The sequence below is a fragment of the Oncorhynchus nerka genome, linkage group LG10 (genome assembly GCF_034236695.1).
Source record: "Oncorhynchus nerka isolate Pitt River linkage group LG10, Oner_Uvic_2.0, whole genome shotgun sequence".
NCBI classification, from domain to species: Eukaryota; Metazoa; Chordata; class Actinopteri; order Salmoniformes; family Salmonidae; genus Oncorhynchus; species Oncorhynchus nerka.
This window is the reverse complement of record NC_088405.1, coordinates 63,589,364-63,602,660: the sequence shown is the minus strand read 5'-3', so window position 1 is coordinate 63,602,660 and position 13,297 is coordinate 63,589,364. Positions and strand designations below refer to the sequence as shown.

General features: G+C 44.8%; 1 protein-coding gene across 1 annotated transcript in view; it reads left to right on the top strand.

Moving 5' to 3' along the window:
* LOC115135807 (glutamate receptor 3) overlaps positions 1–13,297 on the top strand; it is a 127,131-nt gene that overhangs the window by 61,295 nt on the left and 52,539 nt on the right. Inside the window, exon 4 of the mRNA XM_065023671.1 lies at positions 5,721–5,908. Within this exon, the coding sequence (XP_064879743.1) occupies positions 5,721–5,908 (188 nt within the window). The remainder of the gene's footprint in view (positions 1–5,720; positions 5,909–13,297) is intronic.

Genomic DNA, 13,297 nt, shown 5'->3' with positions numbered 1-13,297 from the left:
TTGAACCCTCGACCTTCTAACCCGGAGTCCAGCGCGCTATCGACTGTGCCCCAAAAGCATGCTCGAGCGGCAGAGTTGGTATCTGCGCTTTTAAACCTCAGGTCGTTACACTATATAGGAACGTCGTTAAGAGCAAATTGTATTTTGCGGTAACAGCATGGTTTAATCGCAATGAAAGACAAACACACACTGTGCTGCCAGTCATCTTGCATTATTTGAATTGGGCCCACATAATTGTACCTACGGAGGAGCGGCTTCTAACTTGGAAAGTCTCTGAACTTCCGAGTTGTATAGTATTCTTAACTAGCTTTGAAAAGGTTTATCCATTCTTCTGTAATTAAACATCGCTCCCTAATTTCTGAATTACGCTTTTAACGTCCTATGGCTATGGTTCAGAGGGGAGGGGCAGGTAGCCTACTCCACCCACTGGTAAAGATTTCCAGCTGGCAGGCAGACGCTTGAATCCGTTTCTGAGTGACAGATTGAGGGCTTTGCATATGTGCTTTGTTACGATTCTTGTGGGAGTGAAAAAGAATGCCCAGAACGTAAAATAACTTTATTAATCGGTTCTCGTGCTTTTAAAATAACAGTTCTGTTCCGGAACAATATAGATCACTTTCGTTTCCAGTTCGGATTTTATTCCTCTAATAATTTAGTTATTTTCCGGTTTTTGCTTCTGTTCCCATAACCGGTTTCAACCATTGACTACTATGGATTATCTTAGCTTTTTTGTATTATGGCCTGGAACTGTATAATTGACAGTTTTTTCAAATTTGCTTGATGGTTGCCCTGCCCTCTGACTTTTGTGATATGTGTCATCTGTTTACAATGTCGACTAAAAACCTTGAACCAACATTTACTCACTTTGTTGTTTGCCCCACAGAGTGACACTATCTTCATTTTACACACATCAGACAGGCTATGCCAATGTCCAAAATTGTTCTTCTTTTCACATTGTAATGCCATGACATTTTCCTATCACATTGAAATGAACGTCAAAGTGTTTTGAATTACAGTTCATCCCCTGTTTATATTTTCTGTCAGAATTTTTGCTAATTTCTTTTTCATCTCTTCAGTATTTTAACTTGTCAACGTTCACAACACGTTTAACATTGAGATGTACACAATAACATCTGAATCCCAAAACTTCCAAATCAGCTTATAGGCAGGAAATGGATACACAATAAAACTCACGAGGGAATCATTTCTAAATCCTCCCAAATCCATTTTCTTCATAAGCACCTGGTAACATGCTTAAAATATCAGGCATTACCCAGCTTACTCTATTCAATATCAAGTCTCAGGCATGCTGCAGAAAAAACTCCTCGTATTTCAGCATTTGCTTTTTAATTTCCTCTGTGCTGCTATCAGACATAGACTGGAGTCTTTTTTTCTCTCTTAACATGCTATGGCGATGGATGATAAAAGTGCTGTGTTATTCAGTGTGCCCTGATGGTGCTTTTACAATGTCCTTTCATCCAGGGGTCAGCTCCTTGGTTTTATCTTACATCTGACTGTCATTCACACTGCGCTGTGATACGCCAGACGCATGAAGCCCCTTTGGAAATATCAGATGTGCATAAACAGCTATTCCTGCTCCTCACTGCTCCTCCAGTCTCCACCTGAGTGGGCGATGATGATGTAGCCATGCTCAGTTCTTCACAGCCGCCTGTCTTATAAAAGGCCAAGCCTGGTTGGACAGCCTTCTGCAGTGTTCTGCTGTGTGAAGGTCACTTAGGTAGAGGAGAGGAGGTAGAGGAGAGGAGAGTGGATGGCTGAGTCTGTGGCTGTGCTCGGGATTCTTATGTGCTCTAGCTAGCTAGTCTATGGTAGCACTTCAGTTTACAGCGCTATATATCTATGCATATAGTAGACCCACTTACGGTGCCTACGGCCAGCATTCTATCCTGTTTAAAGTATTCATGAACACTCATAACATGTTTTCTCCATTTGACATGAATCAAAATGTCACATTCACATGGAAAGTAATATGCTGAAGTTGTGATGGCTGGCTGTTAGTGGAGGTGCTGTGAGGTGTGTTAGTCTACAGGTGTCTTTAGACTGGGCTGTCAAAGTGAGACAGGGTGTTTTCTTCCCCTGCTCTGTGGTGCACTGCACAGACCGCATTTACATTAGCATAATATACACAGATTGGTTCAGCATCAGTAATAATATTCATCATTTTATTGAATCAGCGATTTTATCCCCAGCTCTAAGAGGAAAGCCAAGCCGACTAGCATGTTGCCTCTGCCCATTTAGCCAAGCCGACTAGCATGCTGGCTCTGCCCATTTAGCCAAGCCGACTAGCATGTTGGCTCTGCCCATTTAGCCAAGCCGACTAGCATGTTGCCTCTGCCCATTTAACCAAGCCGACTAGCATGTTGCCTCTGCCCATTTAGCCAAGCCGACTAGCATGTTGCCTCTGCCCATTTAGCCAAGCCGACTAGCATGCTGCCTCTGCCCATTTAGCCAAGCCGACTAGCATGCTGCCTCTTCCCATTTAGCCAAGCCGACTAGCATGCTGCCTCTGCCCATTTAGCCAAGCCGACTAGCATGTTGCCTCTGCCCATTTAGACAAGCCGACTAGCATGCTGCCTCTGCCCATTTAGCCAAGCCGACTAGCATGCTGCCTCTGCCCATTTAGCCAAGCCGACTAGCATGTTGCCTCTGCCCATTTAGCCAAGCCGACTAGCATGCTGCCTCTGCCCATTTAGCCAAGCCGACTAGCATGCTGCCTCTTCCCATTTAGCCAAGCCGACTAGCATGCTGCCTCTGCCCATTTAGCCAAGCCGACTAGCATGTTGCCTCTGCCCATTTAGACAAGCCGACTAGCATGCTGCCTCTGCCCATTTAGCCAAGCCGACTAGCATGCTGCCTCTGCCCATTTAGCCAAGCCGACTAGCATGTTGCCTCTGCCCATTTAGCCAAGCCGACTAGCATGCTGCCTCTGCCCATTTAGCCAAGCCGACTAGCATGTTGCCTCTGCCCATTTAGCCAAGCAGACTAGCATGCTGCCTCTGCCCATTTAGCCAAGCCGACTAGCATGCTGCCTCTGCCCATTTAGCCAAGCCGACTAGCATGCTGCCTCTGCCCATTTAGCCAAGCAGACTAGCATGCTGCCTCTGCCCATTTAGCCAAGCCGACTAGCATGCTGGCTCTGCCCATTTAGCCAAGCCGACTAGCATGCTGGCTCTTCCCATTTAGCCAAGCAGACTAGCATGCTGCCTCTGCCCATTTAGCCAAGCCGACTAGCATGCTGGCTCTGCCCATTTAGCCAAGCCGACTAGCATGCTGGCTCTTCCCATTTAGACAAGCCGACTAGCATGTTGCCTCTGCCCATTTAGCCAAGCCGACTAGCATGTTGCCTCTGCCCATTTAGCCAAGCCGACTAGCATGCTGGCTCTGCCCATTTAGCCAAGCCGACTAGCATGTTGGCTCTGCCCATTTAGCCAAGCCGACTAGCATGTTGCCTCTGCCCATTTAACCAAGCCGACTAGCATGTTGCCTCTGCCCATTTAGCCAAGCCGACTAGCATGTTGCCTCTGCCCATTTAGCCAAGCCGACTAGCATGCTGCCTCTGCCCATTTAGCCAAGCCGACTAGCATGCTGCCTCTTCCCATTTAGCCAAGCCGACTAGCATGCTGCCTCTGCCCATTTAGCCAAGCCGACTAGCATGTTGCCTCTGCCCATTTAGACAAGCCGACTAGCATGCTGCCTCTGCCCATTTAGCCAAGCCGACTAGCATGCTGCCTCTGCCCATTTAGCCAAGCCGACTAGCATGCTGCCTCTGCCCATTTAGCCAAGCCGACTAGCATGCTGCCTCTGCCCATTTAGCCAAGCCGACTAGCATGCTGCCTCTGCCCATTTAGCCAAGCAGACTAGCATGCTGCCTCTGCCCATTTAGCCAAGCCGACTAGCATGCTGCCTCTGCCCATTTAGCCAAGCCGACTAGCATGCTGCCTCTGCCCATTTAGCCAAGCAGACTAGCATGCTGCCTCTGCCCATTTAGCCAAGCCGACTAGCATGCTGGCTCTGCCCATTTAGCCAAGCCGACTAGCATGCTGGCTCTTCCCATTTAGACAAGCCGACTAGCATGTTGCCTCTGCCCATTTAGCCAAGCCGACTAGCATGCTGCCTCTGCCCATTTAGCCAAGCCGACTAGCATGCTGCCTCTGCCCATTTAGCCAAGCCGACTAGCATGTTGCCTCTGCCCATTTAGCCAAGCCGACTAGCATGCTGCCTCTGCCCATTTAGCCAAGCCGACTAGCATGCTGCCTCTGCCCATTTAGCCAAGCCGACTAGCATGTTGCCTCTGCCCATTTAGCCAAGCCGACTAGCATGTTGCCTCTGCCCATTTAGCCAAGCCGACTAGCATGCTGGCTCTGCCCATTTAGCCAAGCCGACTAGCATGCTGGCTCTTCCCATTTAGCCAAGCCGACTAGCATGTTGCCTCTGCCCATTTAGCCAAGCCGACTAGCATGCTGGCTCTGCCCATTTAGCCAAGCCGACTAGCATGCTGGCTCTCGTACTGGGATGAAGGAGAAGAAAAAAAGCTTTTCCCAACCGCACCATTTTCTCTGTCTATTACTTACAGCCTACCACATAATGAGCTACTGCCACCACACATTTCCACCATCGCTGAAATTAATACACGTTTTCCTGCCAGATAATGGGACTATGCAGATGTCTGATTGATTTTGTCCATCCATGCTTTCTTTCATTACCCTATTCTAGGGTTGTATATTGCTATGAATAAATAATCCAGAGGTAGCACATCATTATTCATTGTGGTTATTAAATAACATTCATATTTCGATAAGGCTGTAAAGGGGTGCTACTCTTGTCTCGCAGCATAACCCCCATTTCACGCGCGCATTTCTACCTTGTCTATATTTATAGCTTTTGACCTTGAGTTGGCATAATAGACGATGCATTGATCTCCTGAAAAGGAAACATGTCCTGGTTATCACTGTCACTGGCCAGGCCCCATTTAGACTGTTTAAATTAGGTTTGTTCATCAGCCCTAGAGGACTGTGAGATCCATTTTGACCTATAAGTTGGAGGGACAATATCATTGACATGATGTACTTCACAATTTGAATTTTAAATCATATTAATTCAGTCATTACACAATGTGTCAGCGGAGACATTGGGAATTGAAATGAAATCCTATTCAATTAAAATGTCCCTCCAAAGCTTCTTGGCACAATGCATGTAGTATTTCTGCTAACCTCTGTCACTCCCATCAAACAAATTCCAGACTAGAATTACTAGTTGGCTGTCTTTGAAGCTATAAGCAATTTTTTTCATTTGGCATGCCTACTGTACCATTTAGCTGACCCATGAAATGTGATATTGACAGGGCTGACCTTTTGGAAGTTTTTTTCTCATGGGCTCAGAGACTATTGTGGTTGTTTTTATGACGTAATGATACTATTCAAGTGGACAGAAATCATTCACATGAAATGTTCATGCCCTCCACTGGTTGTTTAAGAAAAAGTACCAGAACCAGCAGAAAATGACCTCAATAAGTTTTGTTTTTAAATTGGCTATGACACAATGTGATATACTGTGCCAAAAAGTGATTTTCAAAGAGCTTTCTATTTTGACTTTACAGTAACTGTGAAATGATTTGATGAAGTTCACTGTTCTCTGCAAACCACAATGCCACCTTTCACCATTCTACAGTATGTGACTGATCCCCTCTCTCTCCACTCCAGGTTTCTCTATCCTCCAGGCCATCATGGAGTCAGCGGTGGCCAATAACTGGCAGGTTACGGCCCGGTCGGTGGGCAGCATAGTGGACCCTACAGAGTACAAACGCATCATAGAGGAGATGGACCGTAGGCAGGAGAAACGCTTCCTCATCGACTGTGAAGTGGGAAGAATCAATGCCATCCTGGACCAGGTACAGTACAGTAGGGTTTAACACTAATACACTGCTGCAGTAACTGGGGGGGTTCGTTGTACTCCACTTGGATGATGAGTTACCTTACCTGAAACCTGAAGACTGATGTAAGAGCTAATTGCATTGCAACCCGAGTTTGGTTGTATTGGGTGCTTGTGGATCAACTGAATGAATACCCAACCAAGGTTTGCTATCATATTTATACTCTTATACCTATGGGAAGAATTATCACACACACACACATTTTATGAGCTATGGATCTTAGGTGGCAACATCACTTATTTAGTTATGTGTGTGCATGAATTTAATCTGGATAATCTTGATTCTACAAAAGATTATTAAAAGTTTGGTTGTGCACTTCTTGTTTGTTTTCAAATACAAAGAGGACTTTATTCAAGAGAGTCTGATTCACCCACGTAGCTCTCTGCCTGTGTTCCATCCTTTCAAAGAAACCTTTTAGTAGCCTCAATCTGCCATTCAGTCTGCCTCCATTCCTTCAATACCTCTGAAAGTCCCATTTCCATTTGTAGGGACCTCTCCTGGCCTCTTCAGCTTTGTACTTCTTATTCCTTTTCCATTATTAGCATCTAAGACATTTACCAGGGCTTTTCCATTACCCTCAAAAACATTTAACAGGGCAGTAAGGCTAAACCCCTTACTTAGAGCCTTGTAATAACCTCACACACCACAAACAGAGGGGACATTCTCTCTTTAAAGGGGTTATTGTGCAACATAACAAAAACACAGGGAAAACTCAATTAAAGCTTGTTGGTTCAAGGTTGACTCTTGGGCTACATTTTCACTTAGCAATAACAGCTACTATTAACAATGGTTCCCCGTTTCCTAGGTGATCAGCCACTGAGTTGGCCATTAGTGTTGATTTGTATGTATTTGTTTATGTCTGCTGTTCACAAGCTTGGAATGGGTTCACTAATGCTATTGTCAAGAATTTAATTTAATCCCAGTTGTTTTATTTTTTTTGCTTGTTACACTCAGGATGACATTTAATGCTGATATACAGAGTTTGATTAATTAGTGATGTAATTCCCAACTGTAACTAAATGCTTTAGTTTTTTTCATAAAGGAATGGGATTGACTGTCTGGCTCCCAGGACCTTCAATCCACACAGGACTTCCGCTCTTCATAATGACACTGTTTGTTTCACCCATGCTAGGTTTCCTTCAAATTTTACACAAACATACAAAACAAGGTTCATATGATGGTGTGTGTGTGTGTGTGTGTTAAGGCCTCATATTCATCATTAATCATGGCTGAACGCTGACCTTCTTGTCCTCTGCTGAGGTGTGTGTATGTGCGTACAGGCCTCTGGCTCTCATATAACGATCCTTCATTATGATGCGCTAAAGAGTGTTACTGTGACCTTTCAGACAGATTTGTGTTCATTGCCACTTGACCTTGAAGGATGTATCTAAAAGTGACAGGATATCACTTTCTCATCAGGTCAGGATAAATGTATACCTGTCCTGACTAATGTGGGAGGTTGAGTTCTGGACATGTGTTAGAAGAATTCAGCTTATTCATTCTGAGCTGTCCTACAAATACCAATATGGTCATTCTGTTTAACGTCAACCAATTCTAAGTGTGATATTTCTGCTTTCTGAGTCCTGACAGCCACAGTCCCAGTGTGAATGTTCAAGCCAGCGGTGGCTCTGGTGTTTGAGACCGGCAGGGCACTGAGTCTGCATCTCTCAAGGACGATTCATTATGTGGGTCGTCACATCAACACTTTGCTTTAATATCAGCGGCTCCCAGTGTAAGTAGGACACACGCCGTCCAATAACGGCATACAATCAGCCTGCTAAAAATAGCCCTAGCCTCCTAGCCTGAGGGAAGATCTCACACAAAGGCAGGCATGAGCCTCAACACAACCATAATCACTCAACGATGCACTGGGCTGGATGGGATAAGGAGAAGCCAACAGAATCCAGCAGCCATTTTGTACTGTATTCCTCGAGTTGTGTGCAGTACTGAAGGCACAGTATCTGAGAGATGCACAGAGAGGAGGGCTCCCTATCTCCCAATATGAACCCGATGCCTTGTAATTCAAAAAGCATGCCTAGCACAGTGGCTCCTCCTATTCAATCATATAGTCGTTACTCATTATAGTTTCTCTCAGTGTGGTAGTTTGGTGCTAGACAGACCAGAGGGTGTGCTGGGCTGAGGTTCTGTATGTGTTGATTTGTGGGGTCTGGGAGCTTGCCCTGCCCTGCAGGCTCTCTCACCATATTCAAGGTATCAACCTGCTCATCCTCTCACTAAAGAATAGGCCCAGGCATGAATGGATGGGTCTTGGGAGAGACCTCACTCCCACAAGCTGCTCATAAATTATAAAGCGACACATGTGTAATCCTGGCCACAGGACCAGTTTACCACAGGAGAAAAAAAAATAGAGAGGGAGAGTGGGTAGACTAGAGACAAAAGTGGATGGAGAGAGAGAGAGAGAGAGCGAGAGAGAGCAAGAGAGAGAGAGAGAGAGAGAATAGAATGCTGGTGGGAATGGAGCAATGCATGCAGCCTCCCTCTGCTGTGCTGAGTTCTGCTGGGTGATGGAGTAGGAGAAATGGTATAATGCCCACTGGTGGACTAGAATCCCTCACCCACAGAGGAGAGGAGGAGAAGAGGGAGAGGATGGAAGATGAGCTGGATTCTGCTGGTGGGGGAAATGGGAGCTTGTAGAGGGAACCTGGCTGTGTGTGAATTACCGTATTGCTAAATGGTTTGTTTTACATAGATATCAGTATCAGCGGTATGACGTGATACACTGTCTTTGTAGTGGTACTGTAGTTGTAGTATTATTAATACACATTTCTATGACCCTTTCCTGCTGAATTGTTTTACCCGTTAATTAAGCAAAGAAAGAGGTTTAAGTAGAAGGGGAAAGGGGAGGATTTGAATCCTAGAGATGCCAGTTCCCATTCTGAAGGAGTTGGATGACAAATGACTCTAATACAGCTACAACAAAGAAACGGCTCCATCAGTGGGAATGCTTTTAAGGTAGCCAAATCCTTTGGAAGACACCGGGGTATAGATGAAGCCCTGCACAGAGCCGCGGCTCCAGTCTGCTTATTTAGAATAGATTCCCCTAGGAATACTTAGGCTAATGGTCCAGCAGCAGCACAACCCAGTACAGAACAGCACAATCGGGAGGAGAGAAGAGATGAAGATAATTTACACGATGGCCAGGAAAGACAGAAATCCCTCTCTCTCCCAGACAGACTGATAGGCTGGTTTATAACTTCTACTACAGAGGAATACAGCACCACATTTCAGCTAGAACTTCATCTGAATGTTAATAGTTAGTGTGTCTAATCTCATCACCCAGAATCAAATCTTCCTTGCGTGCTGGCCATCGTGCCAACTACTCAATTTGAATGTTAAGGATGTCATGAAGAACTAGTGCGTTTCAGTCTGGAATCTTAGGTTCATCTTCATAGATTTGTTGTTTTTCTTAGTGATGATGTATTATGCCTTTTGAAGAGTAAGAATTATTTATTATCAATCGTGCTGTTTTTTAATCACAAAGGGAATTGCCTAAATGTCTACAGATGTAGGACCATAATATCCTGCAGCAACAGGAAATATGAATTGCTATGTGGATTTTAATTCATGGAATTTTTGAAAGGGTTGATACATTTTTACATGGAAATGACAAACTTCAGAAGCCTTTTTAATTTCCTTCATTGCTTGAATGTTTAACTGCATTGCTTGAATGTTTTCCTGCAACAGGGTGATCAAATTAAGAGCGTACATCTGTAGCTGTTTTCTCCTGGCCATGATATGAATGCTCCACCCTCTGGCTGCAGACACAGCTAACAGCTGACATATGGTCCCACTGTGATGGATGGACTTTCAGAGAGGGAGTGGCTCCCTCCTGTTAGCCTGTTGCTCCACAAACCATAAGATTCATCCTCAATGAATGTAATGCATCACACATTGACCACACATCACTGGCTAATATTTGAGGCTGATTTGTTAAGAGGACAATAACTATGAGCATTCCTTTTTTGGCACCCAGGCTATCTATTGCATTTATTGTTCATAAAAAATGGAGGAACCAATCAATGCAGTCGATACTGGAGCTCCTCTCTCACTCTCCAATTGTCCATTTGGATAGGGTCTAGACTGTTTGAATGTTCTTCTTTTTCACTAGGCCTTTGAAGAGTATTTCCATCCCCAAAGGGAATAATGGTGAGCTGTCCACCCTGACTAGGGAGCTGGAACCATAGAAATAGAATAGAGTGACATTCAATTTGTCTAGAATACACTGGCCTGGCCCACCTAGCCCCTGACCAACCAACCAGGTCAATAACAATAGAGACTGGTTCAGATCAGGAAGTGAACTGATGTGACTGAGAAATGAGGACGACCCCACAAACATTCCCAACTGTATTTTTTAGGTGCAAACTATACATATTATCATCGCAGGGGAAGCAGGAAACTGGAGCTCCAGGATCCTATAAATATTTGTTATGCACACATCACATGCTTTATTTTTATTTGATATTTTCTGGCCTAGAGAACAAGACGTATAAGACAGCACGTTATGCATCCACAAGCTATTATGCAGACTGTCTTCATATACAGCCATTATGTCTCCTAGACTGGAACTGGCCTCCTTTGAATGGTAATCCGTATGAGTCACTGAAATACCTCAACTTGCCCTACTTGCGTGTGTGCTTGCGCGTAGGCACACACACACACACAGACACACACACACACAGAGAAGAGTGACTTTTCATTAGCAAGGACTGAAATTGGATTTGCATAGTCATACATCTCTTCAACAGAGAACCAGCACAGAGGACCACAGAGATATTCCAGCTTTCTGCATTTCAGATCACAGCGCAATATTAAGTAACTCCTGAATTACTTCCAATGAAACAGACTTCAATATTTGAGCCAAAAATAACTTTTCAAGTGGCACATTTTTAGAGGCCTGCATATAAGCGAGTGGCCTGTGTTTTACTGTGTGATGCAGTTGGCCCGATCCTTTCTTTCTGTGACTCTTCAGAGGAGAATATTAGCTGCTGGCTCCAGGCGCTGCAGCTTCATGATGTGCTTGCTGTGTTGTCACACTTGGACCACCGTGGCTCCTTCCCTCTCACATGGGGCTTTTTGTTCCCTGTTCTTTATTAATTGATATTTTTGATTATGCATACTTTCTCACGCATGGTGCCCCGCCCGCCCGCCCGCCTGCCAGTCAGCCAGCAAGCAAGCAAAGATGATGAGAGGCAGGTTGGTTTTGCATATGAGATCAGATCCTCCACTGCAGACAGAGTCCCACTGTCAAGCAGCCTGTCGGTATCTCTGTGTCTTCCTACATGGCAGTCAAATGACTATGAAAGCCATTACAGGTGTTATTACCCTATCACGCACATTGAGAACCTGGAAGTCAGGAAGAACTTCCAGTTCCGCAAATCTCCTCCCTCTGAGAGAGAAGAAGTTTGGGGGAGCAGGCAGAACCTGAGGGAGGGATTACCGGTGGAGGCTGAAAATGTCAAACACAATGAAATCATTGAGCACCGCCTCCCATGGTAATGGGATTCAGTGTGGAAAGTGGATGGGGAGGATAGAGAGAGGGACTGAGCTGTAACCTTGGAGGATGTTCTCTCTCACAAGGACATATTAAAGGGACTAAGGTTGAAGGGTAGAGGTGTGAATGAAAGGACTGACTGGATGCTGTCTGAATGACAGTCACAACGGGCAGATGGATGCCATTACAGATGGAGACTTGTGGGTAATTTGTGATAAAACCCTTCTGAGGCAGACAGTCCTAATCCCACGTTGTTTCTTTTGTTACATCTAACAATACAGCCCTCAGTGACATTGAGGGAGGTGGAGGAGATAATGAAAATTGAATAAGCGATGCAACGCACCACGTTGTCTGTCCTTGCCTTGATACTCTTTCAATAATAATTATCCATATTGGGTGTTATTCAAAGGTCAAATGAAACATACCGTAACTTTACCACCAGTTCCTTATTGGAATTCATAGGAATTATCTCAAACTACAATTTGTAAAATTCTCTCCTACATAACACTGGATGTTTGATATTCAATAGAGTTGCAGTGGCTGGCAAGTAGAGATTATCCTTGTCCAAACTGTGGGGGTGGAAGTCTAAAAAGAGAGTGAAAATGAAATAAAAATGAACTCCCTTTCAGTACTGTACTGTATGTATCTCCATGATGAAAGCACCTTGTTGTTCTACTCAGTTCCATTCTGCCAGGGATTAAGAATGAAACGTTTGGTAACCTACAGTGCCTTCAGAAAGTATATTATTCTAAAATGTATTAAATCGTTTTTTACCCCCTCATCAATCTACACACAATACCCCATAATGACAAAGCAAAAACAAGTTTTTAGAAATGTTTGCTAATTTATAAAAGAAAAAAAAGAGAAATACGACATTTATGTAAGTATTCAGACCCTTTACTCAGTACTTGTTGAAGCACCTTTGGCAGCGATTACAGCCTCTAGTCTTCTTGGGTATGATGCTGCAAGCTTGGTACACCTATATTTGGGTGTTTTTCCCATTCTTCTCTGAAGATCCTCTCAAGCTCTGTCAGGTTGGATGGGGAGTGTTGCTGCTCAGCTATATATTCTTTTTAGGTCTCTCCAGAGATTTTCGTTTGGGTTCCAGTCTGGCCACTCAAGGACATTCAGAGACTTGTCCCGAAGCCAGTCTTGCATTGTCTTTACTGTGTGTTTAGGGGTTGTTGTCCTGTTGGAAGGTGAACCTTCGCCCCAGTCTGAGGTCCTGAGTGTTCTGGATCAGGTTTTCATCAAGGATCTCTCTGTACTTTGCTTCGTTCATCTTTGCCTCAATCCTGACCAGTCCCTGCCACTGAAATACATCCCCACAGCATGATGCTGCCACCAGCATGCTTCACTGTAGGGATGGTGCCAGGTTTCCGACAGACACAACACTTGGCATTCAGGCCAAAGTTCAGTCTTGGTTTCATCAGACCAGAGAATCTTGTTTCTCATGGTCTGAGAGTCTTTAGGTGCCTTTTGGAAAACTTCAAGTGGGCTGTCATGTGCCTTTTACTGAGGAGTGGCTTCCGTCTGGCCACTCTACCATAAAGGCCTGATTAGTGGAGTGCTGCAGAGATGGTTGTCCTTTTGAAAGGTTCTCCCATCTCCACAGAGGAACTCTAGAGCTCTGTCAGAGTGACCATCGGGGTCGTTGTCACCTCCCTGACCAAGGCCCTTCTCCCCCAATTGCTCAGTATGGCTGGGCGGCCAGCTCTAGGAAGAGTCTTGGTGGTTCCAAACTTCTTCCATTTCAGAATGATGGAGGCCACTGTGTTCTTGGGGACCTTCAATGCTGCAGAAATGTTTTGGTACCCTTCCCCATTTCTGTGCCT